Source organism: Gracilinanus agilis, chromosome 2, assembly GCF_016433145.1.
Source record: "Gracilinanus agilis isolate LMUSP501 chromosome 2, AgileGrace, whole genome shotgun sequence".
NCBI classification, from domain to species: domain Eukaryota; kingdom Metazoa; phylum Chordata; class Mammalia; order Didelphimorphia; family Didelphidae; genus Gracilinanus; species Gracilinanus agilis.
Window position 1 is genome coordinate 415240227 of NC_058131.1, and position 25081 is coordinate 415265307.

General features: G+C 39.9%; 1 protein-coding gene across 1 annotated transcript in view; it reads left to right on the forward strand.

Moving 5' to 3' along the window:
• Positions 1-25081, forward strand: part of EVL (Enah/Vasp-like) — a 199614-nt gene that overhangs the window by 79700 nt on the left and 94833 nt on the right. Inside the window, exons 2-3 of the mRNA XM_044664597.1 lie at positions 7844-8012; positions 18546-18723. Of these exons, the coding sequence (XP_044520532.1) occupies positions 7844-8012; positions 18546-18723 (347 nt within the window). The remainder of the gene's footprint in view (positions 1-7843; positions 8013-18545; positions 18724-25081) is intronic.

Below are 25081 nucleotides of genomic sequence, written 5' to 3' on the forward strand. Positions count from 1 at the left end.
GCACTATGCCTAGCACAGTGCTTAGCAAATAATAAATGCTTAGTAAATTCTTGCATATTGGTTGATCAAGATCATGAGAGGACCAGAAACCCTATCATGTGATAATTATTTAAAAGAATTGGCAGGGAGAGATGTTTAATCTGGATGTAAGAAGGTTTGTTAGCAGGGACATAATCATTATAATCAAATATCTTAAAAGCAATTAAATTTAAAAGGCACTAAATATGTTCTTCTTTGCCTCCTGAGGACAGAACTGGGGCCAAGTCCCAGAAGCCACAAGAGAAAGCTATTATATCCATATGAGGACCCACTTCTTAACAATGAAAGCTAAAAGAAGTGAGCTCCCCATCCCTGGAAGTATACAAGCAGAGTCTTCATTCTCGCTTATCTGGGCTGCTCCAGTGGGGCTCATCCATAGTGCAGAGTTGAACTAAACCTACTCTATGATCCTTTCAACTCTAGGATCGTATTTTTGTGACTCAGACTGGCTGAGGACATGAATGTTTGAAAAAAAAATCTCAAAGCAAACAATTTTTTTCTCCCTCTCTCTAGCTCAGAGCTCTGAGGACAAGTCTCAATTCATTCCAGTGGCTAAGCATAGGCAGATTTATTTTTATAAACCACTGGCTCCTCTGTGCAAATCACTTTGTCCTCAGTGGGGGAGGTTTGCTAACTGATGGGTTTCAAGCCAGACTTTCCAGAGTTACATTTGGCCTCTCTTGGGCTTAAAGTAAACAAGTCAGGGCTTTCCAAATTCATTCTTGGAACCTGTGCTCCCTGCCTCCTCTGATTGTATTTGCAGGAACATCCTCCACTGTAGCCAAGACAATAACCGTCCCTCACTTATATATGCAACACTTTATGGTGTCCAAAGTACTTTAGATGTTCCAAAATACTGGCACAATCTCTTTTGATCTACCCAAGTGCTAGCCCTATGAGGGAATTCAGGCATATGGTACTGTTGTTCAGTTGCATCTGACTCTTTGAGACCCTTTTGAGGTTTTCTTGGCAAAAATATTGGAGTGATTTGCCATTTTCTTCTCTAGCTCATTTTACAAATGAGGAAACTGAGGCAAACAGGGTTAAGTGACTTGTCCAGGGCCACACAACTAAGCCTAAGGCTCGATTTTAACTGGGGAAAAAGAATCTTCCTAACTTCTGACCCTGGTGCTCTATCTACTGCACCACCTAGCTACTCCATATAGTATTTGTCCTACTTTACAAATATAGAAATCAAATCCAGAATTAATTCAGTCACCTGTGTGACACTGTACAAGTCACTTAACAAGTCAGTGGTCCTCAGTTTAAAACCCTTTACAACCCAGTGAGAATTATCTTTCCAGGCTTACTACACACCAGTTCCTTTCACTCATATGACAGTTCTGTCAAACTAGCCTTCTTGCTGTTCCCCATCCATTTCCCATCTATCTCTGTGTCTTTGTACTAATTCCCTAGGTCTCCCTTCCCTCCTCCATCTCTTGGAGTCCTTAGATTTCTTCCAGACTCATCGCATGTGCCCATTGTTTCTACTTTCATAATCTTTTCTCTTTTGACACTGCAACCACAGTGATGCAGGTCCATATTGCCTTGTTATTGCTGTTCATGTTTTTCAGTTATGTCTGTCGCTTTGTGACCACAACTGGAGTTTTCTTGGCAAAGACACTGGTTTGTCATTTTCTTCTCCAGCTCACTTTAACAGATGAGGAAACTGAGGCAAAAGGTTTAAGTGATTTTCCGGGGTCACACAGCTAGTAAGTGTCTGAGGCTGGATTTGAACTCACCTAGCTACCCATCATCACCTCATACATGGACTATTTTGATAACTTTCTGACTGATCTCCCTAACACAAGTCTCTCTCCACTCTAATCTATCTTCCATTCAACCATTAGAAAGCTAATTTTATCATCATACACACACATACATACAGATACACATACCTACAGAGTCCATTCAGTTCAGTCCAGTGACTCTCTTTCCTCCAGGATCAAGCATTAAATCCTCTGTTTGACTTTTAAAGCCCTTCCTAACCTGACTCCCACCTACCCTCACAGACATAGATCTTGCTCTTTATTCACACTGGCTTCCTTCAAGTCCTCCACACTAGACACGCTATGTCCTAACTCTATACATTTTCATCGACTATCTCCCATGCCTGGAATGCTCCAGATCTATATCTCTTCCTGTGCCCTGGCTTCAAGTTTCAACTAGATTTAGTTTGTTTGTTTTGCCTTTCTTTGAATTGCATTGCTTAGAAGGAAATTGGCCTTTTGGAAGCCTTTAATAGGTAGATGGGTGGCAAAGTGGTCATAGAATAACCCTCGGATTTCAAAAGTCCCCTTCAGCTCTGATTCCTAAGAGCTTATCTATGATTGCACAGGCAGAAGCCAGACAAGAATCTCTTCTGACCTGGGCCAACCAATATGACATTCACTCACCCCACTTCCACCCCACTCCACCACCTGCCTACCCACCTTGGGGAAGGAACAAAACGACCACATAATGTCACAATAACTGATGCACATTGCTGCCCAGTAACAGTATTTGTTTAGAAAAAGCCTCATCGTTTTCAGAGCCTCAGAAATGAGGCATTCGAGGAAGCCAACTTTCTGAGTAACTGGATTTACCACTTTAAGCATTGAACCTTTTATTTATATATATGAATATATATCCATGTGTGCATGTATCCATATATGTGTGTATACACTTATACATACACACATGCATATATAATTAATTGTCTTGTTAATATGTTATCATAATATTATATAACATAATATACCAGTATATTGAATAATATATTGTGTTGTATTGTTAAATAATAATTATATACATTCATAAATTATTATAACATCATGTTATTGTCATATCATTGTTATATAATATAAAATTAATAAGAATTAACATGATTATATGTAAATTTTTGTTTTCTGGGATGGAGGTCTTTTTGAAATGGATCATATAAATCTCTACCATTTGAAAGAGAAATAATGTAGAGAGCCATTGGAGAAATAGGGTCAAATTTAGGGCCTGTTATCTGGATTCCCTACATGACCAATCCAGGCTGAGGCAGTCTTTGTGTTTGGTCCTGGTCACCTGAGCCCTGAAAAGCTCTGGTACCAGCAGGTAGGTTAATCCAAAAACAACTTGACCCCTCCAGGAGGCTATTAGGAGTCATTTAGAGAAGTAGAGTCTGTAATAGATGTTTTATCTGGATCCCATTACAAAATCATCGGCAAGTAAAACTGTGTGTATGATTTTTCTGCACTGCATGTCAGATGCAGATAGAATGGACCATCTAAGGTAAAAATCTGAGGCTCCTCTTTTGACTCATTTTCAGATCCCCACCTTTTCTCAATATTCTTATTGAGTCCTTAATTAGACCAGCTTTGAGTCCTTAATCAGACCAGCAGCTACTGAGTTAACAATTTCTCTCCTTGATAATTAAGAAGCCTGAACCCTAAAAAAATATTACTTAGATAAGCTGGAGCCAGACTTTATCTGACCAGGTGCAGTCCTGTAAATCAAGGCAGAACGCAATTAGTAAAAATCTCTATGAAATATGTTTCTGCTCCCAGAATTAACCTCCTACTAATTGGTGGTTGGAATTTGGCCCTTGTCCTTGTACCTATATCTCTACTTTTTAGACTTTAATGGGTTGTGTATGATTTGTAACCCCTTCACAGCTGTGACTCTTTCTTTGTGTTCTTTGTTTGAAACCAGTATAAAAATAAACCCCAAACTCCATACAGTTGGAGCAGCACAGGCTAACCACTAGTCTTGTTGTTCTCACTTTCTTTTTCCTGTCTTATCAATCCAATGCCATTAAAGGTCACTCAGGACCCCTACCATATAGAGCTGGCTCTCTATAAAATAACCTAACTTTTTGAATCCTAACCTTCCTTCCTTCCTTTCTTTTTCCTTTCTTTCTCTCTCTTCCTTTCTTCCTTTCTTTTTTCTCTTTCTTTTTTCTTTCTTCCTCTCCTCCTTTCTTTATTTTTTCTTTCCATTCTCTTCCTTCCTTCCTTTATTTTTCTTTCTTTTTCCTTCTTTCTTTCTTCCTTTCTTTCTTCTTCCTTTCTTTCTTTGTTTCTTCCTTTTTCTTTGTTTCTTTCTCTTTCTTCTTCCCTTCCTTCCTTTCTTTTTCTTTCCTCCTTTCTTTATTTCTTTCTTTACTTTCTCTCTTTCTTCTTCCCTNTTCTTTTTCTTTCCTCCTTTCTTTCTTTCTTTCTTTACTTTCTCTCTCTTTCTTCTTCCCTTCTTTCCCTTCTTTTTTCTTTCTTCTTTCCTTCCTTCCTTTCTTTTCTCCTTCCTTCCTTTCTTTTTCTTTCCTCCTTCCTTTATTTCTCTCTTTTTTCTTTCTTTCTAAAAGTTATACAATAAGCAGCAATTTTTTATCTCATATTCTAACACTGATGTCCACAAGACCAATTGCAGTATATGAAGCTGCTTTGTCCCTGTACTAAGCCTCAAACTGCTGTGTTTTCTGAGTTTTTATGTTTGATTTTTAGTGTTTCTGACACCTCCTACACTTTCAGCTGTCACTTCTCTGTCTCTTGGGGGGGACCTACCCATAGCAACCTCTCTTCTCTCACTTCTCATTTCCTTTTTCTAAATTTGCTATGGCCTGGGAAATCGGATTTGTTGATCTGTTAGAACTAGGTATAAAGAATTAATAGGATCGGAATGAGAGACTGAGAAAATGCATGGATTTTGTGCAAGCATCACTGTGACATCCCTTTTTTGCTACTCAAATGCATTTTTCCCCTTCCTTTCTTTTTTCTGGACTATATTCTTTTTTTTTAATATTTTATTTTTTTAGAAAAGTTTTCCATGGTTACATGATTCTTGTTTTTACTTTCCCCTTCACCCCCCTTCACCCCCTCCATATCCAACGCATATTTCCACTGATTTTAATATGTGTGATCAATCAGACTTATTTACATATTATTGATAGTTGCATTTGTGTGGTCATTTAGTGTCACATCCCCAACCATGTCCGCATCAACCCATGTGTTCAAGTGGTTGTTTTTCTTCTGTTTCCACTTCTACAGTTCTTCCTCTGAATGTGGGGTAGCATTCTTTTCCATAAATTCCTCAGAATTGTCCTGGGTCATTGCATTGCTGCTAGTAGTCCATTACATTCAGTTTTACCACAGTGTATCAGTCTCTGTGTACAATGTTCTCCTGGTTCTGCTCCTTTCACTCTGCATCAATTCCTGGAGGTCTTTCCAGTTCACATGGAATTCTTCCAGTTTATTATTCCTTTGAGCACAATAGTATTCCATCACCAGCATATACCACGATTTGTTCAGCCATTCCCCAATTGAAGGGCATCCCTTCATTTTTCCAGTTTTTTGCCACCACAAAAAACTCGGCTATAAATATTTTTGTACAAGGGCATAGTTCCAAATTTCCAGCCAGAATGGTTGGATCAATTCACAACNTTTTTTTCATTATTTCCCTTGATATTCTTGATCTTTTGTTCTTCCAAATGAACTTTGTTATAGTTTTTTCTAACTCAGTAAAAAAGTTTTTTGGTAGTTTGATAGGTATGGCACTAAATAGGTTAATTAATTTGGGTAGAATGGTCATTTTTATTATGTTAGCTCGTCCTACCCATGAGCAATCAATGTTTTTCCAATTGTTTAGATCTAGTTTAATTGTTTGGAAAGTGTTTTGTAGTTGTGTTCATATAATTCCTGTGTTTGTTTTGGTAGATAGATTCCTAAGTATTTTATATTGTCTAAGGGTGATTTTAAATGGTGATTCTCTTTCTACCTCTTGCTGTTGTGATGTGTTGGAGATATATAGAAATGCTGATGATTTATGTGCATTTATTTTGTATCCTGCAACTTTGCTAAAGTTGTTGATTATTTCTATTAGCTTTTTAGTTGAATCTCTAGGATTTTTTAAGTAGACCACCCAATGCATATGATGCTTGTTGATGGTTTTAGATATATACTGTTTATTATTTTTAGGAAAGGTCCCCCTATTCCTATACTTTTTAATGTTTTCAATAGGAATGGATGTTGTATTTTGTCAAAGGCTATTTCAACATCTATTGAGATAATCATGTGGTTTTTGTTGGTTTGCTTGTTGATATGGTCAATTATGTGGATGGTTTTCCTGATGTTGAACCATCCTTGTATTCCTGGTATAAATCCCACCTGATCATAATGAATAACTCTGGACTACATTCTAAAGTAATATGGCTATTGGAAAGCAGAGTTCTGGAGAGTAAAGGTGTTATTCTAATGCCTCTTATGAAAATTACCTATTCATATTATTGTCTACTTATTTGAAAACACTATACTGCTGTTATATTACAGAAACGTATAGCTCATTAGATCAGAATAGATTTATACTGGGGCAGCTAGGTGGCATAGTGGATAAAGTACCAGATAGGGCTGGACTCAGAAAAATTCATCTTCCTGAATTCAAGTGTGACTTTATACACTTACTAGCTGTGTGACCCTGGGTGAGTCACTTAATTCCATTTGCCCCAGTTTCCTCATCTGCAAAATAAGCTAGAGAAGGAAATGGCAAACTACTCCAGTATCTTTGCCAAAAGAAATTTTGGAGTCACAAAAAGTTGGAAACAACTGAACAACATTTATTCTACATTTTACTGTTCTTAGGCAGCAGGGTTTGATAAGACTATTACCTACATTCTACAAAAAGGATGGGTTTAGACTAGATGATCCATAATGTCCCTTCTAGCTCTAGAAGTCTTTTTAGTATAATTTTTAGTATAATTTGCCTCATCTCTATACCCTGAAACAAAAATTCAGGCCAAGTTCAGGAAGTATGACAAAGGGAGGTAGGAGGAACCAGTCTCCAAATATCCTCTGGGATACAAAAAGTTGCTCTACTGCTATTATTTATTTTCTGTTTAGTAAAAGGAAGCTAGGTAGCTGAGTTGAAATCGAGATCTCAGACACCTACTAGCTGTGTCTTTGGGCAAAGTAATTTAAGTCCGAGACATGTAAAATTATCATTTTTTTAAAAGCCCTTACCTTCTGTCTTGGAATCAATATTAAGTATTGCTTCCAAGGCAGAAGAGTGGTAAGAGATAGGCGACTAGAGTCAAGTGACTTGCACAGAATCACACAGCTAGGACATGTCTGAGGTCACATTTGAACCCAAGACCTCCCATATCTAGCCCTGGCTCTCTATCCATTGAATCACCTACCTGCCTCATAAAATTGTGATTTTACACATAATTATAGCACTCACCCCTAGGGTTGAGGATAAAATAAGACAATATTTTTTGTTTGTTTTGTTTTAAACCCTTACCTTCCAACTTAGTATCAATACTGTATATTGGTTTTAAGGCAGAAGAGCAGTAAGGGCTAGGCAATGAGGGTTAAATGACTTGCCCAGGGTCACACAGCTAGGAAGTATCTGAGGCCATATTTAAACCTAGCATCTCCTGCCTCTAGGCTTAGCTCTCAATCCACCATGCCACCCAGCTGCCTCTTAAATAAGATATTTGTAAAGTGCTCTGTAAATTTTTTAACACTATAAAATGCTAATTCTTCTTCTTCTTCATAGAATCTATAAAGTCTTAGAATCATAGACTTGTATCATCTAAGACATAGCATCACAAATTTGAGGGGCAACTCTTAGAGCTATATAGTTTAACCTCTCAACCTTATTTAGGAATTTCCCTTTCCATCCCTGACTGGATAAATATTTCCTGCTCATTAAATGCCATTAAATCACAGCTCTGATTGTGAAAAATTCTCCATTATGTTGGTTAGGCCCTCCCAACACAATATAGAGAAAGGGCAAAAGGAGTCTGACTACTGGTCTGATATTTGTGTTTCCTTCTGCTCTCCAGTGAACAGAGTATTTGCCAAGCCCGGGCTTCCGTGATGGTCTACGATGACACCAGTAAGAAATGGGTGCCAATCAAACCGGGACAGCAGGGATTCAGCCGGGTCAACATCTACCACAATAATGCCAGCAATACCTTTAGAGTCGTGGGAGTTAAGCTTCAAGATCAACAGGTGAGTATTTGTACACAACCTACGTCATTAGACTGAGACATTAAATAGGAGATATGGAGGACTCTAGGCATTAGCCCAGGGTATTAGGCTTGGATGGGAAGACTGGATGATCTGTGGAAGCTGAGAGTCTCCCTTTCATCAAGTCCTTATTTATGTGCCAGGCGCTATGGTGGTAAAGCCCTGGGCGGGGTGGGGGGGAGGGATCAAAGATCAAAATACAGTCTCTGCCCTCAAGGAGCTCACAGTCTAATAGGGGAGACAACAATTTCACATCAGAACATTTCAATTAACAGTTTCCAAATGGTCTTGCTATTCAAAGTTACCTTCCCAACTTGGATGAGCAAGCTTGTCTCTACTTTTGTTGTTCAGTCATTTTCAATTGTGTCTGACTCTTCATGACCCCATTTGGGGTTTTCTGGGCAAAGATTTTCTAAAGTCATTTTCCATTTCCTTCTCCACTTCATTTTACAGATGAGGAAACTGAGGCAAACAGGATTAAGAAACTTGTCTAGGGTCATACAACTAGTTATGGTCTGAGACCCAATTTGACTCCAAGTCCTATTCTCTCTCCACTATACCACCTAGGTGCCCATATACATTATACAGTGTTTGCAAACTTTGAGGAGCTAAATAAATACTAGCTATTATTAGTTTTACATCCTTCCCCTTCTGTCCACTCACACAGCTACCAGCCTAGTTCAGGCTCCCCTTATCTTTTGTCTAGACTAGTGTAAAGAGCTCCTAATTGACCTCAAGTCTTTCCTCACTACAAGTCAATCTCCATAAGTTGCCAAAATGATTTTCCTGAAGTGACGGTCTGACCATGTTGCTCCACTACTCAATAAATTTGTAATTATCTCTGTCTGATACCCAAATCTCTTTACAGCTTGGCCTAAACTTACCTTCCCAGTCTCATTGTCAATTTTTCCAATTTATACACTCTAGGGTCCAGCCAAATTGCCTTTTTAAAATAACCCTTACCTTCTGTCTTAGAATCAATACTAAGTATTTATCAGTCCCAAGGCAGAAAAGCAGTAAGGGCTAGGAAACAGGGGTTAAATGACTTGTCCAGGGTTACACAGCTAGGAAGTATCTGAGGCCAGATTTGAACCTAGGATATCCCAGTCTCTAGGCCTGGTTCTCTATCCACTGAGCCACCTAGCTTGCCCTCAAATTGCCTCTCTTACTGTTCTTCACGCATGATATATCTCAACGTCAATGTCTTTGTATACTAGTTGCCATCTATTCTCAGAACATCTTCCTTCCTTATCTCCGCTCTTAGAATCCCTCATTTTTTTCAATATTCAAGTCAAGTTCCACCTACATAAGGTCTTTCCTACTCCCTCAGGAAAAAAACAAAGTCACTTTATATCTTTTTTTTTAAACACCTTTCTTCTTTCAGTCAATACTGTGCATTGGTTTCAAGGCAGAAGAGCAGTAAGGACTACACATTGGGAATTAAGTAACTTGCCCAGAGTCACACAGTTAGGAAGTGTCTGGAGTCATATTTGAACCCAGGACCTCTCATCCCTTGTCCTTACTCTCAATCCACCGAGCTATGTAGCTGCCCCTACCCCTTATATCATTTTTGTATATGTTTTGTTGCTGTTGTTGTTCCATTGTTTCAGTTGTAGCCAACTTTTTGTGGCCCCATTTGGGATTTTCTTGGCAAACACACTGGAGTGGTTTGCCCTTTCCTTCTTCAGCTCATTTTACCGTGAGGAAACCGAGGCAAACAGGGTTTAGTGTCTTGCCCAGAGTCACCCAACTAGTAAGTGTCTAAGACCAGGTTTTAATCTGAGTCATGCTGACACTAAGCCCAGCACTCTAACCACTATGCATCCTAGCTATGCTATATTTTCTAAATACCTATAAACATTCATACCTGTCTCCCTCAAAAGAACCTAAGCTCAGCACAGCTAAGAAGCAGAATGGATTAGAGCACTGGACCTAGACTCATGAGGATTTGGGTTTAAATCTGGCTTAAGATACTTCCTAGCTGTGTGACTCTGAGCAAGTCACTTGACCCCCCCATTGCCTAGCCCTTGCCACTCTTCTGCCTAGGAACCAATACACAGTATTGATTCTAAGACAGAAGGTAAGGGGTTAAAAAAAAAGAACCTAAACTCTTTGAGGAGAGAACTTTTCTTCTTTGTCCTTGGGTCTTCACCCTCTAACATAGTGCCTATGCTAGCATGGAGCAACCATTTAATAAAATAAAAACCTTGATTTGTTTTGTAAAATTAGAGTACTGGATGTACATGTTATCTAAGGTCTCTTCTACAGAGTGGCAGGATAGTAGATAGAAAGCTAGCCTTGGAGTAAAGGAAGACCTAGGTTCAAATAATACCACTGTTGTATAACTCCAGGCTAATCACTTAACTTGTCAGTGCCCTAAACCTTGAGACCAAAGCCTGCAAAGCAGATGGAAAAGGAACCTTAGAATCATAGAACATAAACCATTAGCACTTCAAGGGGCAGCTAGGGGCTCAGTGGATATAGCACTAGATCTGGAGATGTGAAATCCTAGGTTCAAATCTGACCTCAGACATTTATTCAGGGTTTAAATCTGGCTTAAGATACTTCCTAGCTGTGTGACCCAGACAAGTCACTTAAGCCCAGTTGCCTAGCTCTTACTGTTCTTCTGCCTTGAAACTTATGCTTAATATTGATTCTATATCAGAAGATAAGGGTTTGGGAGGGGGAAGAAATCATATGATCTAGCATTTAAGAAAGTGTGACCCAGAGACACCTGAGAGATCCTGAGGCCCTTTTAGAGGGTCTGTGAAATCAAAACAATTTTCATAATAATGCTAAGTTGTTTTCGTTTCTACTATGATAAATATTTTTCATACACAGACAAAAATTCTTGGGAGAAGGGTTTAGTGATTTTTTTGTCTGTCATTGTTCATCCTAATTTTTATCTGTACTCGGCGCTCCTATTGTAAGCTCTTTACAAATAGAACTTTTTGTTTCATTCTTTGTACTTGAATCCCCAGTGCCTAGTGAAGTGAAGTAACGTGTCATCTTTGTTGTGCAGTGGTGACTGACTCTGGGCAAAGATCTTTTTATTAGGCTGTTTTGCCTTTAAAAATCAGTGATTTTTAAAATGGGTAAAGGGGTCCTGATACCAAAAAGGTTGAGAAACACAGATCTTGTCTTATGCTCACAACTACCACCACTAAATTTGCAGTTGAGGCAATTGGCCAGTTTATAAGGTATGCCAAATGTTCAGATAGATCTCTTGTCCACATTATCCAGATTATTTCAATATTAAATCAAATGATCATTGAAGGACTAAAATTATATGGAATGAAGAATATCCTTAAACCCATGCCAAACCCCAATAGACCAAAATACTAAGCACATGATGCCTATTGGACATTATTCAGGAAATATAGTGGATCACTTCCAACAACTGGGGAATTCTTCTTCTCACGAGGCATTTCATTCAACTGCCAAACAACTCTGGTTATTAGAAAGTTCTTTCTTATGTTGGGTGAAAATCTGGCATTGAGAGACAACCCCTGTAATTTTCACCCACTGGTCACAGCACTGCCCTTTGAAGCCATATAAGACAAGCCCAAGGGGCAGCCACTCCAGACACTTTTCTTGTTGTCTCTGAGTTTCTTCTCTGGGCTAAAAATCTCTAGTTCCTTCAAACAATTCTCATAGTATATGAGAATATAGTATAAGGGCATAGTATAAGGCATCGTCACTGTCTGGGGAGTTCTTTGGACAGAAGCCAGTAGAGGTGCTGTGGAAAGAGCAGCAGGCTAGGTGTCAAGGGACCAGAGTTCCATTTCTGGTTCTGTAACTTATTATCAGTGTGACCTTACTCATATCATAGCCTCTCTTTTGGACCTCAGTTTTCTCCTCTGTAAAATAAAGAAATGAATGATGGTCTCTATGGTTTCTTCCTGATTTAAAAATGCTCTTCTAGCTGGCCAAAATTCTTCATGAGTATTTATTCAGGACAACTCAAATATTAACCTGGTTTCTGGACAATGTATTTGTAATAACAATAAAGCATGATTGAGAATAACAAAAAAGGGAGTGTGGTGGAGTGGCTATGACTCAGAGATGTGTCCTCAGAATCAGTATAACCTGGGTTCAAGACCTGCCTCTGATGCATCCTGGCTAAGTGACCCACAACAATCACCTAATCTCTCAGTGACTAAGCAACTCTCAGTACACCACCATTCATTTCCAAGGTACTTTAATGTTAACAAGATCCTTTCTTCATAACAGCACCAAGTGATAGGTAGCACAAGTATTATTATCTTGCCCATTTTCCATATGAAGAAAGTAAGGTTTAGTATCTTATTCAGCTCTAGCCGTATCTATCTAGGTGTCAGAACTAGATTTGAATCCAGGTCTCCCAATTTCAGGACAGCTAGATAATACAGTGGATAGAGTACCAGGTCTAGAGTCAAGAAGACTCATCTTTCTGAGTTCAAATCTGGCCTCAAACATTCACTATCCATGTGACCATGGACTAGTCATTTAATCCTGTTTGCCTCCATTTTTCATCTGTAAAATGATCTAGACTAGGAAAGGGCAAATTACTCCATTATCTTTGCCAGGAAAAGCCCAAGTGGGATCCAAGGAGTCAGACATAACTGAATCCACTGTACAACAACAATTCCCTACTTCAAGACCAATCCTCTTGCAGCTACTTCGGATCCAAAATTCAGAATTAATTGAGTTTCAACTCGTAACAGGACCAGGGACAGAGCAAAAACTTTAGATGGTTTTTAACTTACCCAGCAAGGATTTCCCCTCCCCCAACTAAGAACAAGAGAGGGCATAGCAGGTATTTGGAATAAACACCCTTTTTGCCACCTTCCCATCTGGAGTTTATTTTTAATCTTCAAAGTCTCAGAAAAGAACCCGAGGATGGATGTGTGAGCACATCCTCCATTTGAGAATTGCAGATTTGAGACAAGAGGTAGAGCCTACCCATGTGGTGTGGGTTCTGTTTGCTTGATCAGCCTGACATTTAATAACTCCTGGAATGCAAATGATGTAGTGAGGGCAAAAGGGTTTTGAGACAGTGGAAGAAAACTTTTCAGGGCATTGTGACTTTTGGTGGCTATATTAAGAGAATTACAACTTTGCAGTTTTCTGTTTCATTTTTCAATAAGGACTTTAAAATCTTCAGGTCATGTAGTCCTAGAATTTTAATCATATCAAGAACTAACATTTATATAGTATTTACCATTTGCCAGGAAATATACTGAACAATTACAATTATAATCTTATTTCATCCTCATGATAACTCTGGGAGGTGGGTGCTATCATTATCCTCATTTTTTATTTGAGGAAACTGAGATAAACAAAGCTTCAATGACTTGCCCAGGATCATACAATTAGTATGTGTCTGAGGCTAGATTTGAACTTAGGTCTTCTTGACTCCAACCCTGATTGTGCCACCTAGATTCCTTATACCTCATTTTAGCATGAGAAAAGAAGGGTCATTGACTAGGTGCCTACCCTCAAGGAGCATGAGAAAGGGAATTTCATAGGAAATTCCTTCATGTGAAAGACAAATGGTTAATTTTATGCCATCACAACTCATGGAATGAATGGGGCAGCACAGTGGATAGAGTGCCAGGTCTGGAGTCAGGAAGACTTATCTTCCTAAGTCCAAATCTGGCTTCAGACACTTAGTTGCTGTGTGACCTTGGGCAAGTCACATAACCTTGTTTGCCTTAGTTTCATTATTTGTCAAATAAGCTGGAAAAGGAAATACCAGACCACTCCTGTAGCAGAAAACCCCAAATGGGGTCATGAAGAGTCAAATACAACTGAAAAATGACTGAACAACAACCACAAACTCATGGAATAAGATTGCAGAGTGTCAGAATTGGAGGAGACCACAGAACCAATGAATGGCAGAGATGGAAAGAGACTTGAGACTATTTAGGCCATCCTGTGCATTTTGCTATAAGGAAAGAGAGGCCTAGAGAAAAAGAGGAAGTTGACCAGAGTCAGGCAGTAAGCAAGCGAGTGGAGGAGCTGCAATTAAAGCTTTGGTTCCTTGACTCATAGGCCTGGTTCTTTTCACCACAGCAGGTTTCCTCTCGATGTGGTGGCTGAATCGTAGCCAGCATCTGTTAGAAACATCTCAGGGTGATTGTGAAATGTGAGAAAGGAAGCAAAAAGAAAGGGCCATGTGTAGCTCTGGTACATCAGGCCAAATTTGATGGCCAATTATTCCCCAAATTTGCCTCTTCCTGCATTTTTCTGACACTTTCCTATGCCTAGAATGCCTTCTTCCTTCCAAGATTTGGCTGTCGAATTCCCACATGTTCTTCATTAAAGTTGTGGGTGTGTGTTATATTTTCCTACTAGACTATTAGCTTCATGAGGGCAAAGACTGCTTGAGTCATCTTTGTCCCTCTAAGCCCACTCCCAGGGATTAATAATGAACCTTACAAGCAAAAGGCATTCAGTGAGTACTTTTTAAATAAATGAATGTGCAGAAACTTCCTCCATTAGAAGAGAGGATATATCCTTCACCTAAAGAGCAAGACAACTCTGCCTGATGATGCATTCATGTTTAACAATTGAAGCTGGGGTGGGGGGGGGGGGGTGGGGGGTGGAGAGGGGAAGGGAGCATTGGTCTTGGAATCAGGAAGGCCAACCTTCATGGGTTCAAATCCAACCTCAGACACTTACTACCTGTATGACTCTAGGCAAGTCATTTAACCCTGTTTGCCTCGGTTTCCTTACCTGTAAAATGAGCTGGAGAAGAAAATGGCAAGCCCCTCGAGTATCTTTTCTAACAAAACCATATATGGAATCACAAAGAGTCAGGCAGGACTAAAGAACAAAAACAGCAAAAAGCATTTTCCAATTTCCAAGTGTAAAAGTTCACACTAAAAATTTAACAATTGGTTCTCAGAACCTGTTTCAGCTCGAGCACACCCCTGGCTCTGCCCCAGTATATTATTTAGGAACAACTCAGACTGACCATACTGTGAAAGACTTAGAGACATACAAATGTCAAGTTATGGTTGGTTACAAAAATAAAAATCAGAGCTTAAGGAGGCTTAAGAAGACCTCTAGTGCATCTCTGCCTCCTACAGTTTGAGAAACTGTGACCCAGCGCCAGAAGCAACTAACCCAAGAACACACAGTTCCTCAACACCCAACAACTCTCCATGAGAAATAATCCATAAGCCCTGAAACTGAAGGTATCCTAAATTACCCAGGCTTAGAATAACGAAATAGAGAACCTGGAAATGGTGAATCAAGACCTACAGGCATAGAGAGTCTTTCTTGCAATAATGGTGCCTCAGGATGAATCCTTGAAAAGGCAGAGTACCCATGACCAGTTGACACAAAGTATAGAAACTTCAGGGCTGGAGTAAGGAAAATGTGAGTACAAATCCAGCCTCAAGCACTACATATATCCCCCTGGGCAAGTCACTTAACACCCTTCCCCAGTTTCTTCATCTGTATAATGGGGATCATAACACCTACCTCCCAGGGTTGTTATGAGGACCAAATGAGAGCATTGTAAAGTATTCATCACAGTGCCTGGCACATACTAAGTGCTATAGAAATGTTGGTTATTGTTATTATTCTCATTAGACCACACCTAATTCACAGGCAAGAATCATAAGTTTCAAGTGAGAAGTGAGTAGATCTCCACTTATGGTCTAGAACAGAAGTGGCAGACAAATAGATATATGTCTAGAACAGAGATGTCAGATTCATAGCTTGTATACTCCCCAGGGCAAACTGAATCAGATTAAAACATAATGAGGGATGGGGATGGGGGGCAGCAGGCAGTTAGATGGCTTAGTGGATTAAGAACCAGACCCAGTGATGAGAGGTCTTGGGTTCAATCTGGCCTCAGACACTTCCTTACTCTGTGTCCCTGGGCAAGTCACTTAAGCCCCATTGCCTAGCCCTTAGCACTCTTCTGCCTTGGAACCAATACACAGTATTGATTCTAAGATGAAAGGTAAGGGCTTAAAAAATAATAATAATTTGGAAATATTTAACCAAATAAATTAAAATACAATAAAATATAGGTAATATTACATATTAAAACTAAGTTCTAATGATACATGTATAACCCAGTGGAATTGCTCTTCAGCTCTGGGAGGGAGAAGGAAAGAGGGAAGGGAAAGAACATGAATCATGTAACCATGGAAAAATGTTCTTAATTAATTAACTAATTTTAAAAAAATATATGTTTATAACTTTAAAAAAATCCAACTTAATGCAAGTCAAAAAACAAAACTTAGCTAAACTGAACTAAGTTCTTTAGATCTCAACTAGGTCTCAAATCTCACTTTTAAAAGAAGCCTTCTCTAAGAACTGTGGGAATAGAAACACAGAAGAAAAACAACTACTTGATCACATGGTTCGATGGGAATATGATTGGGGTTGTAGACTCTAAATGATCACCCTAGTGCAGTGATGGGCAAACTATTCCCTGCGGGCCAGAGCCTGGATCTGGCCTGCGGGGAATAGTTTGCCCATCACTCTATAGAGAGTGAAATATTAAGCATTACAACATCCTTGGTGGGGGGGTGTTACTTTCCCACAGGATGACATTTATGAAAATGACTTCACACAAAAACGTTGCCAAGATTGCTATTACAGATGTAAGCAAATTGAGAAACAGTGACTGCTAATCTGTTCTGCGTAACTTGGGAAAAGGCAGGTTTGGTCTTTTCAGTCATGATGTTACAAGAACTTCTTTGCTCTTCAGAGTGAGGTGGGACTCAGGGCTTAATGATGACCTTTGGTTGAGAGCAGCCATGCCTTTGCATGAGAGATTGGGACCTTGCCCACAATCTTGGGCAAACATGGGCCTGACTCAGTGGGCCTGACTTGTCCTTTATATATCCTCACATAGTAGCTACTTAAGAAATGTTTATTGATTGGCTTTCTTCATTATAATTTTTCCTATATTAGAAGGCTCTAGCTAACTGTGTCCCTACGTCTTCTCTTTTCCAGACTATCCTTCCCTGGTTCCTTTAACCAATGCTCAGATAACTAGGAAATTGTGGATTTAAGCAGTGGTTTGCAGTGGGAGGTAGAGTCTTTACTAAAAAAAGCTTCCAGAAATAAATTCCATGTAGGCTGAACTGCTGAATGGAAGGAGAGAAATGGTAGTCCAAGAAGTTGCTGGGCATTATAGTGTGGTGGACAGAGTACTAAATTTGGCATCAGAGGACAATGCTTCAGTTCCTGACATGTCACTTATTATAACCTCAGCAAGTTGCTTAACCTATCAGTTTCCCTATCTGCAAAAATACTAGGAGATCTTCAGGGTATTTTCTGGTTCTAAATTTTTCTGTCCTCATTTGGCCAGCCCTAGTCAGTTTTTCAAATCCTTATGCCAGATTTGAACCCAGATCCTTTTGACTCTGGGCCTGGTGCTCTATCCAATGTACTTAATGAATAATTTTTAGCAGTCATCAGCTTCTGGCCCTCCATGTCTAGAGTATATTCCTTCCTTACTTCCATCTCTTAGACACCGTAGCTTCCTTTAATGCTGAAGGACTACCTCCTACATGAGTGAGCCAGTCAGCAAGTATTTACTTATTTATTTTTTTAAACCCTTACCTTCCATTGGTTCTAAGGCAAAAGAATGGTAAGGGCTAGGCAGTGGGGGTTAAGTGACCTGCCCAGGGTCATGTAGCTAGGAAGTGTCTGAGGTCAGATTTGAACCCATCTCCCATCTCTGGGCCTGGCTCTCAATCCACTGAGCCACTTCAGCAAGCATTCATTAAGCATTTACTATGTTCCAGCATTCACCGGACTTATTATATACTGCCTTTTGTCATCTATTTGTGTATCATATAGCTTTTCAGATGAATATATGAGCTTCTTGAGGGTAGAGCCTGTATCTTGTATGTATAGATACATACGTAAAAACAATGTGTCTATAGATGTAATAGATATATTGGTTTTTGCCCTCTCCCTTTCTTTCTGTCTCTGTCTCTCTGTCTTGATCTCTGTCTCTGTCTCTCTTTCTCTCTCTATCTCTCTGTCTCTGTCTGTCTGTATATATATATATATATATACAGTTTTTTGCCTATAGTACTAAAGGGAGGGCTTTGAATAGAATGGGCACATAAATAAGTGTTCATTGAATAACATTTTCATTGTTTATAATAGAATCTCTGAAAGGGATCCTAGACTTCAATTACAACCCTTCCCCTTTATAGATGAGGAATCTGGAGCCCAGAGAGGTAAAGGAACTGACCTAAGGTAGGGTAGCATTCAGTTAGTAACTGGCTGAGCCAGGACTTAAGCCCAGGGACTCTTACCCCAGTTCCAGAGCTCTTTCCACTGCACCAAGGTCCAAGTCTGAGAGCCTGCTCTCTCTTGCTTCCCTTTGCCTCCAGCCATATCCCTCTGGCTGGGAACTCTTCTCCTAAGGCTCTTCCATCCATCAGGCTAGTATGGGGAGAGATACTTGCCTATCTTTCTCCCACCCTCCTACTTCCCTCATTTTATTTATTTACTTGTGCCTCTCCTCCCTTCCCCCACACCTTCCAGGTCGTGATCAATTATTCAATTGTGAAAGGGCTGAAGTACAATCAGGCTACGCCAACATTTCACCAGTGGCGAGATGCCCGGCAGGTCTATGGCTTGAATTTCGCCAGCAAGGAAGAAGCGACCACCTTCTCCAATGCAATGCTCTTTGCTCTGAACATCATGAATTCCCAAGATGGAGGTAAGCTTCTCTGACAGCTCTATGTGGGGCCATTTTTCTGCCCTTTGGGGGCTTTCTCGCTATTGGGGCTGAACGCACCTTGAGAATTGCCCAAGAAAGGGGAAGGGAGGGAGAATGAAAGGGGGAGGTGGAATTTCACTTCTCACATGTGAGAACTATGTTTGATGGCTAGCTGCCCATCAAGACCTATTTATACATGCTTTGCTGTCATCTTCTTCTCACTTTCTGGAGCACAGAGTTCCCAGGACGAGATTAGACAAACTTCCTCACCAAGGTTTACTTACCCAAAGAACCTGAGTCATGGGATAATAATTTAGAGTTATAAAGAGACCCAGTGTCTATCTAATCCAGCCTACTCATTTTTACAAATTTTACAAATGAAGAAACAGATCGAGAGGAGTTAAAAACATTTTTTTTGCCCGAGGTAATATAGGCAGTAAATATTCAGAGACAGAATTTGAACTCCAGCCTTCTGACTCTTGAGCATTTCCTAGCATACTACCTTCTGAGTCCAAATCTTATGTTCCTTCCATATGCACTGTTCTTGGAGCAAAGTAACAAAATAGTTATTCCTTTTTGAGAGAGGGTGGGAGGTGTTCAAAGGAGAAGGAGGCATTCTGGAACCCAAATAGCACTAACTCCATTAGCCAGTAGGTATGTTCTAATGGAGAAACTTATGGCTGGGGCTTCTGCTACTCTGCTGGAGAGGGTAGCTCTTTCCTGCTGGCTTGTGTAACATTACTATCAATAAAATTGAAGTTTATAGTGGAAAATCACTGGCCCTGAGCCTAGACTAGACAGGAGACAGTGAGTGGGGAATGTCACGCCTGCTGTCTCAATGTGCAGCCCCCCTATATGGTTATTTCAGGACTTTTACAGATATAGAAAGCATTGCCTGCCTACAAATCTGCCCAAGATTTGGTGGGTTTCCTGTGACCTTTGAAAAGTTTCCTTTAAGCATCTAATCTCTTAGCCCTGCAGTGCTCTGAGCCTTTTTCACCTGAGATCTGCTTAAAATGTTAGACAGCGGTCCCATCTGCTTGCAAAAACCCAAGCTGGGTTAGAGGCAACTTGAACTGTCAGAGGAATGGAAATTGCTATTGGGGCTTGAAGTGAATTAGCTTTCCTTTGCAGCAGGGAGCTCAGTGACCCAAACCTATGAAGTCTTTTCGCCATTTTCACTTGTCTACTCTAAATCAGCTTATGAAAGAAGGGCAAGGAGAAAAAAAGACAAAGGGAGAAAAGTTGAATGGGTAGTTGTTTTTTTAAATGTTTGAGTTAGATCTAAAAAGAGAAAGAAAAATTAATTACTAACAAATTACTGTGCTCAGGAAACTTTTGATCACCATCAGTGTGAACTCTTGTGGTTATTGCTATTAGATCAGTGTTCCGAGGAATTTTTTTGATCCATATGGGGAATACCTTCTGCCAAAGCAGATCACAACCTATTGTCTATACCTCACTAAGGTATATTGTTGGCTATAAGCAGCATAATACAATGAAAAGTACTGGCTTAAGAGACACCCTGAGTGTATATCCTACCACTGAAATTTATCAGCTATGTGACCTGGACAAGTGACTTAAGTGTCTCTCTCCCTCAGCTTCCCAATCTGTAAAATAGGAATAATAATAATAGTATCTACCTCCGGTGTTACTGTGAGATTCAAATAAAACAAGGTAGGTAGAAGCAGCTAGGTGGCATACTGGATCTGGAGTCAAGAAGACCTGAGTTCAAATCTATACTTTGACCCTGGAAAAGTCACCTGTTTGCCTCAGTTTCCTCAACTATAAAATAAGGATAAAGCAGCACCTACCTCACAGAACTGTTGTGTTAAATGAAATAATGTGTTAAATACTTTACCTCCGTATAGCACTATATGTAAATGCTAGCTATTAGTATTTCGAATCTTAAAGCATTCTGTAGATATTAGTTATTATTGCCATTACTGGCTGTTTGACCTTGTATAAATCACTGGTCCTCAATTTTCTCCTCTGTAAAATAAAAGCTTTCTGAGACCCTCTTCTACCTCCAGAGCTATGGCCCTGTCACAGTTTATCCATTGGGCTTGTTAAAAAATTTTCTTAACAATTACCTTTTGTCCTGGTAATAATTCTAAGACAGAAGAGCAAAGACTAGGCATTTGGGGTTAAATAAGGTCCTAGGTCACACAGCTAGAAAATATCTATTATCAGATTTGAATCCAGGTCCTCCTGTCTCCAGGCCTGGCTCTCTGTCCACTGTGCCACCCATCTGCCTCTCTCAGTGGAGACACTTTGAGTCTATCACTAGGCTGGTACTTGTAGCCTCTCTAGCCTGGGTTAGGATCCTGCCAGAACTTGCAGCACTCTGACTTATCCCTAGAGATCCCAGAATAATCTCAACCCCTGTGATTTTTTTAACCCTTACCTTCTGTCTTAGAATCAATACTGTATATTGGTTCCAAGGCAGAAAAGTAGTAGTAAGGGCTAGCACTGGGGGTTTAAGTGATTTACCCAGGGTCATACAGCTAGGAAGTGTCTGAGTCCAGATTTGAACCCAGGATCTCTTGTTTCTGGGCCTGCTTCTCAATCCTCTGAGCCACCCTGCTGCCCCCTAGTCCATGATTCTTCATGGACCCCTATCAGTAACCATAGGCTTGGGAGTTGTTTAACAACAGAAAGATAGATAGATAGATAGATAGATAGATAGATAGATAGATAGATAGATAGATAGATAGATAGACAGACAGACAGACAGACAGACAGACAGATAACCTGATGTCACTTCACTAGACAAGAAAAAATAACTGTAACCTTTAATTCTTTTTTTAAAAATAACCTTTATCTTCTGTCTTAGAACCAATACCAAATATTGGTTCCAACACAGAAGAGCAGTGAGGGCTAGGTAATTGGGGTAAAGTGACTTGCCCAGGGTCACACAGCTAGGAAGTATCTGAGACCAGAATAGAACCCAGGACCTCTTGTCTTTTCCCCCTGCCTTTCTTATGGCAAGGAAACTTCCTGGAGAGATAGGGAAGTTTGCCCCTGGCTTAAACAAAAAAGTTTTTAACTTTTACTTTCAAATGGAGATTAAATGACTTACTCAGGGTCATATGGCTAGAAAGTGTCTGAAGTCAAATTTGAACCCAAATTCTTCTGATCACATGTCTGGAACTCTACCCATTGTGCCACCCTTCAGGTTTAAATAATAATCAAAACATAATAAATAATAAACAAAAATATAAACAAAAAATAATAAACAACTTATGTAGTGCTTTAAGATTCACAAAGTACTTTACAAATGTTATCTCATTTTATCCTCACAATAGCCCTGAGAGAGAGGTGCTAATATCCTCATTTTTTAGATGAGGAAAATGAGTCAGACAAAAGCTAAGTGACTTGTTCAAGGTCACCTAGCTGCTAAGTACCATGGACAGAGAAGAAACTGGTGGAAAGGTCTCTGGGTTTGGAATTTGAAAACTGAAGTTCACCTTCTGGCTCAGCTACCTAGTAACTATGTGACCTTATACAAATGACTTAACTTTTTCTTGCTCTTGGTTTCCACTTCTGTAAAATAAAACGTTGGGTTGAACAGTCCCTTTGGGTTCTAAAAGCTTCTGTGGCCACAAATTTGGAGGACGTGGGAGGGAATGACCAAGGCTTGGGAAGGAAAGCTTAGTTGCTGGGACCCTGACATTTTCTTCATGGAGCCTTTTTGGTGCTGGATCCTGGCTAAGTGCCTGAGACAGTAAGTAGGAGTTGCATTACAGGGAGATAATTTGATCTCTCCCCTGCCTGGGTGAAACCCAAGGGCTACAATGGCCAGGTTTCTCTGTGTCTTTTGGGTGGTGGCTATTTAAAGATAAGATCCATCGCACAGGGCAAGCTGAGTCATGAGGCTTTGGGACAAGGTGCTCTTGGTTTTCTGAGAAAAGCAAGGGTGGTTTCTTTGGTCACAGTCCGGCTACCTCATCATTCCCAAATAAAGCATTTAGATTATTGATGGCTTCATCACTGAGATTATAATCCTGTTCAACAAATATTTCCTGAGCTCCTTGCTACCTGTGAAACCCTGTGCTCCACACAGAACCTGCTTCAACTGTTCATAGAAAGAAAGGACATTCAACCTAGAAGCGGCTATTATGGGCCAGGCAGAATGGGGTAATAAATAGAATTGGCCTCAGGGTCAGGAAGAGGTGAATTCAAGTTCCACCTCTGCTTCATACTGGTGTGTGATTCCAGGGGATTAACCTCTCTCAGTGCCCCCACACAATCTCTAAACTGAACAAATTGTACCTTGGTAAAAGGGATTCCTCACCAGGACTGAAATTGCCACACCAATAAAATTGCAAATTTGGGGAGATACAGCTTCCAGAAGTGGGTTTGAACCCATTTACACAAACATTATACATTGGAACCTTAATATTGTGGAATGATCAAACATGATTACTTTAGTACTCACAGCAATACAATGATCCAGGACAATTCTGAGGGACCTTTGAAAAAGAATGCTATCCACATCCAGAGAAAGAACTGTGGGAGGTGGAATGCAGAGGGAAACATATAACTTATCACTTGTTTATTTAGGTATATGTTTGGGGTTTTTGGTTTTATATGGTTATTCACATACAATAATAAATCATATAGGAATAGGTTTTGTGTGATAATGTATGTATAATCCACATTGAATTGCTTGACAGCTCTGGAAGCGGGGAGGAAAGAAGAGAGGGAGACAATATGGATCAAATAACTTAGGAAAACTTATGTGGAAATTTGTTATTAAAATAAAAAATCCAAATAGTAAAAAAGTGAGTTTGAAGACAAAAAAGAATATAATCCCTGCCCTAAAGGTGTTTACATTTTTTAAAACCTTTACTTTCCATCTTAGAATCAAGGCAAAAAAATGGTTAGGGCTAGGCAATGGGGGTTAAGTGACTAACCCAGAGTCTCAGAGCAAGGAAGTATCTAGGTCAGATTTGAACCCAGGACCTCCTGTCTCTCTCTAGACTTGGCTCTCAATCCACTGAGCCATCTAGTTGCCCTCCTTCCCCAGATTTTTACATTCTTATGGATTTTGCAAATAACTACTGTAGAAGGTAGCTGTTAATAAGTACCATAAAAGATAGAATTGTGAGGCTGTGGGGGTATACAAATCATTTTTCCTTTCTGAGACTGTTTTCTCATCAGTAAAATGAAGGCAGTGGTGATGATCTCTTAAGCCCTTTGCAGCTCTTGACATTTTCTGCTTCTCTGTTTCCGAGACCCCTTCCAGCTCCAGTTCTATAAATACTCTTTGTCTGAAGAGGTCTGTGGGCTGTCTCACCACTTCAAAGAAAAGTTAGTCACCAAAATCCTCATCTGTAGACAGAAACCTTGAGAAATACTGAAAAGACTGGATCTCCTTAGTTACTTCCTAAGGGAATCTATGACATTTGTGAGTCAGGGTCTTTATCAGCCATCTGCTGACAAGTTACTTTCTTCCCATCATTTTTGTCACTATACCTCTCAAGTGTTCTGAGGTCTTCTATTTACAGTGAGTTATTTCATCTTCCTGCACAGTCTTTTTCATTCCCAGAGAGCATCTTGTTTTGTAAGGACTGAGGAGTCAGTTATGGCATTGGCTGGTATGGGCTGATTTTTGTGCATATTCCATGGGCTTACTTTATCTTTCTAAGTTCAGAGCATTTCAGAGCTTAGGAGGGATGAGCCTCCCTTATATACCAAAATAAGTTGGCCAGTCTTTTCTTTCTTCATTTTAAAATTCTTTTTAAAAACTCTTACTTTCTGTCTTAGTAGCAATTCTAATTCATAAAGCCAACTAGGCAAATGGGATTAAATGACTCACTTGGGGACACAAAATTAGGAAGTGGCTGAGGCCAAATGTGAAATGAGCACCCCAGATCTCTAGGCTACAGTGAGGACACATTGGTGCTTGATAAGTGAGGGCTGAATCATTCTGCTTGGCCTTGAAGGGCTGAACTAGGACTAATTGTCTTCAATGACCAGAGCCATAGAACAAAGGAATAGTCCCTCCCAAGAGGTGGCGAGCTGACAGAGGTGATCACATAGAGGTTCGAAAGTCACCTGTCAAGGATGCTATAGAGGATATTTCTGTCTTTAGGAAGCTGACCTAGATGTTATCTTGGGTCCTTTCCAACTCTAGACTTGATGATTCGATGAACTGTGACACTATCATTGTTGATTTCTTATTACTTTCATCTCCTTTCCAAAGGTCCTCATTTCCTATGCTTTTATTTATTAAAAATCAATTTGGGGGGAGAGGTTCCGGGTTAAAATGGTGGCAGAGTAAGAAGCAGCTCTTAACCTCTCCTGACCGAAACACACAAAACTCCTCAAGGGGACATAAAAACAAGTCCAG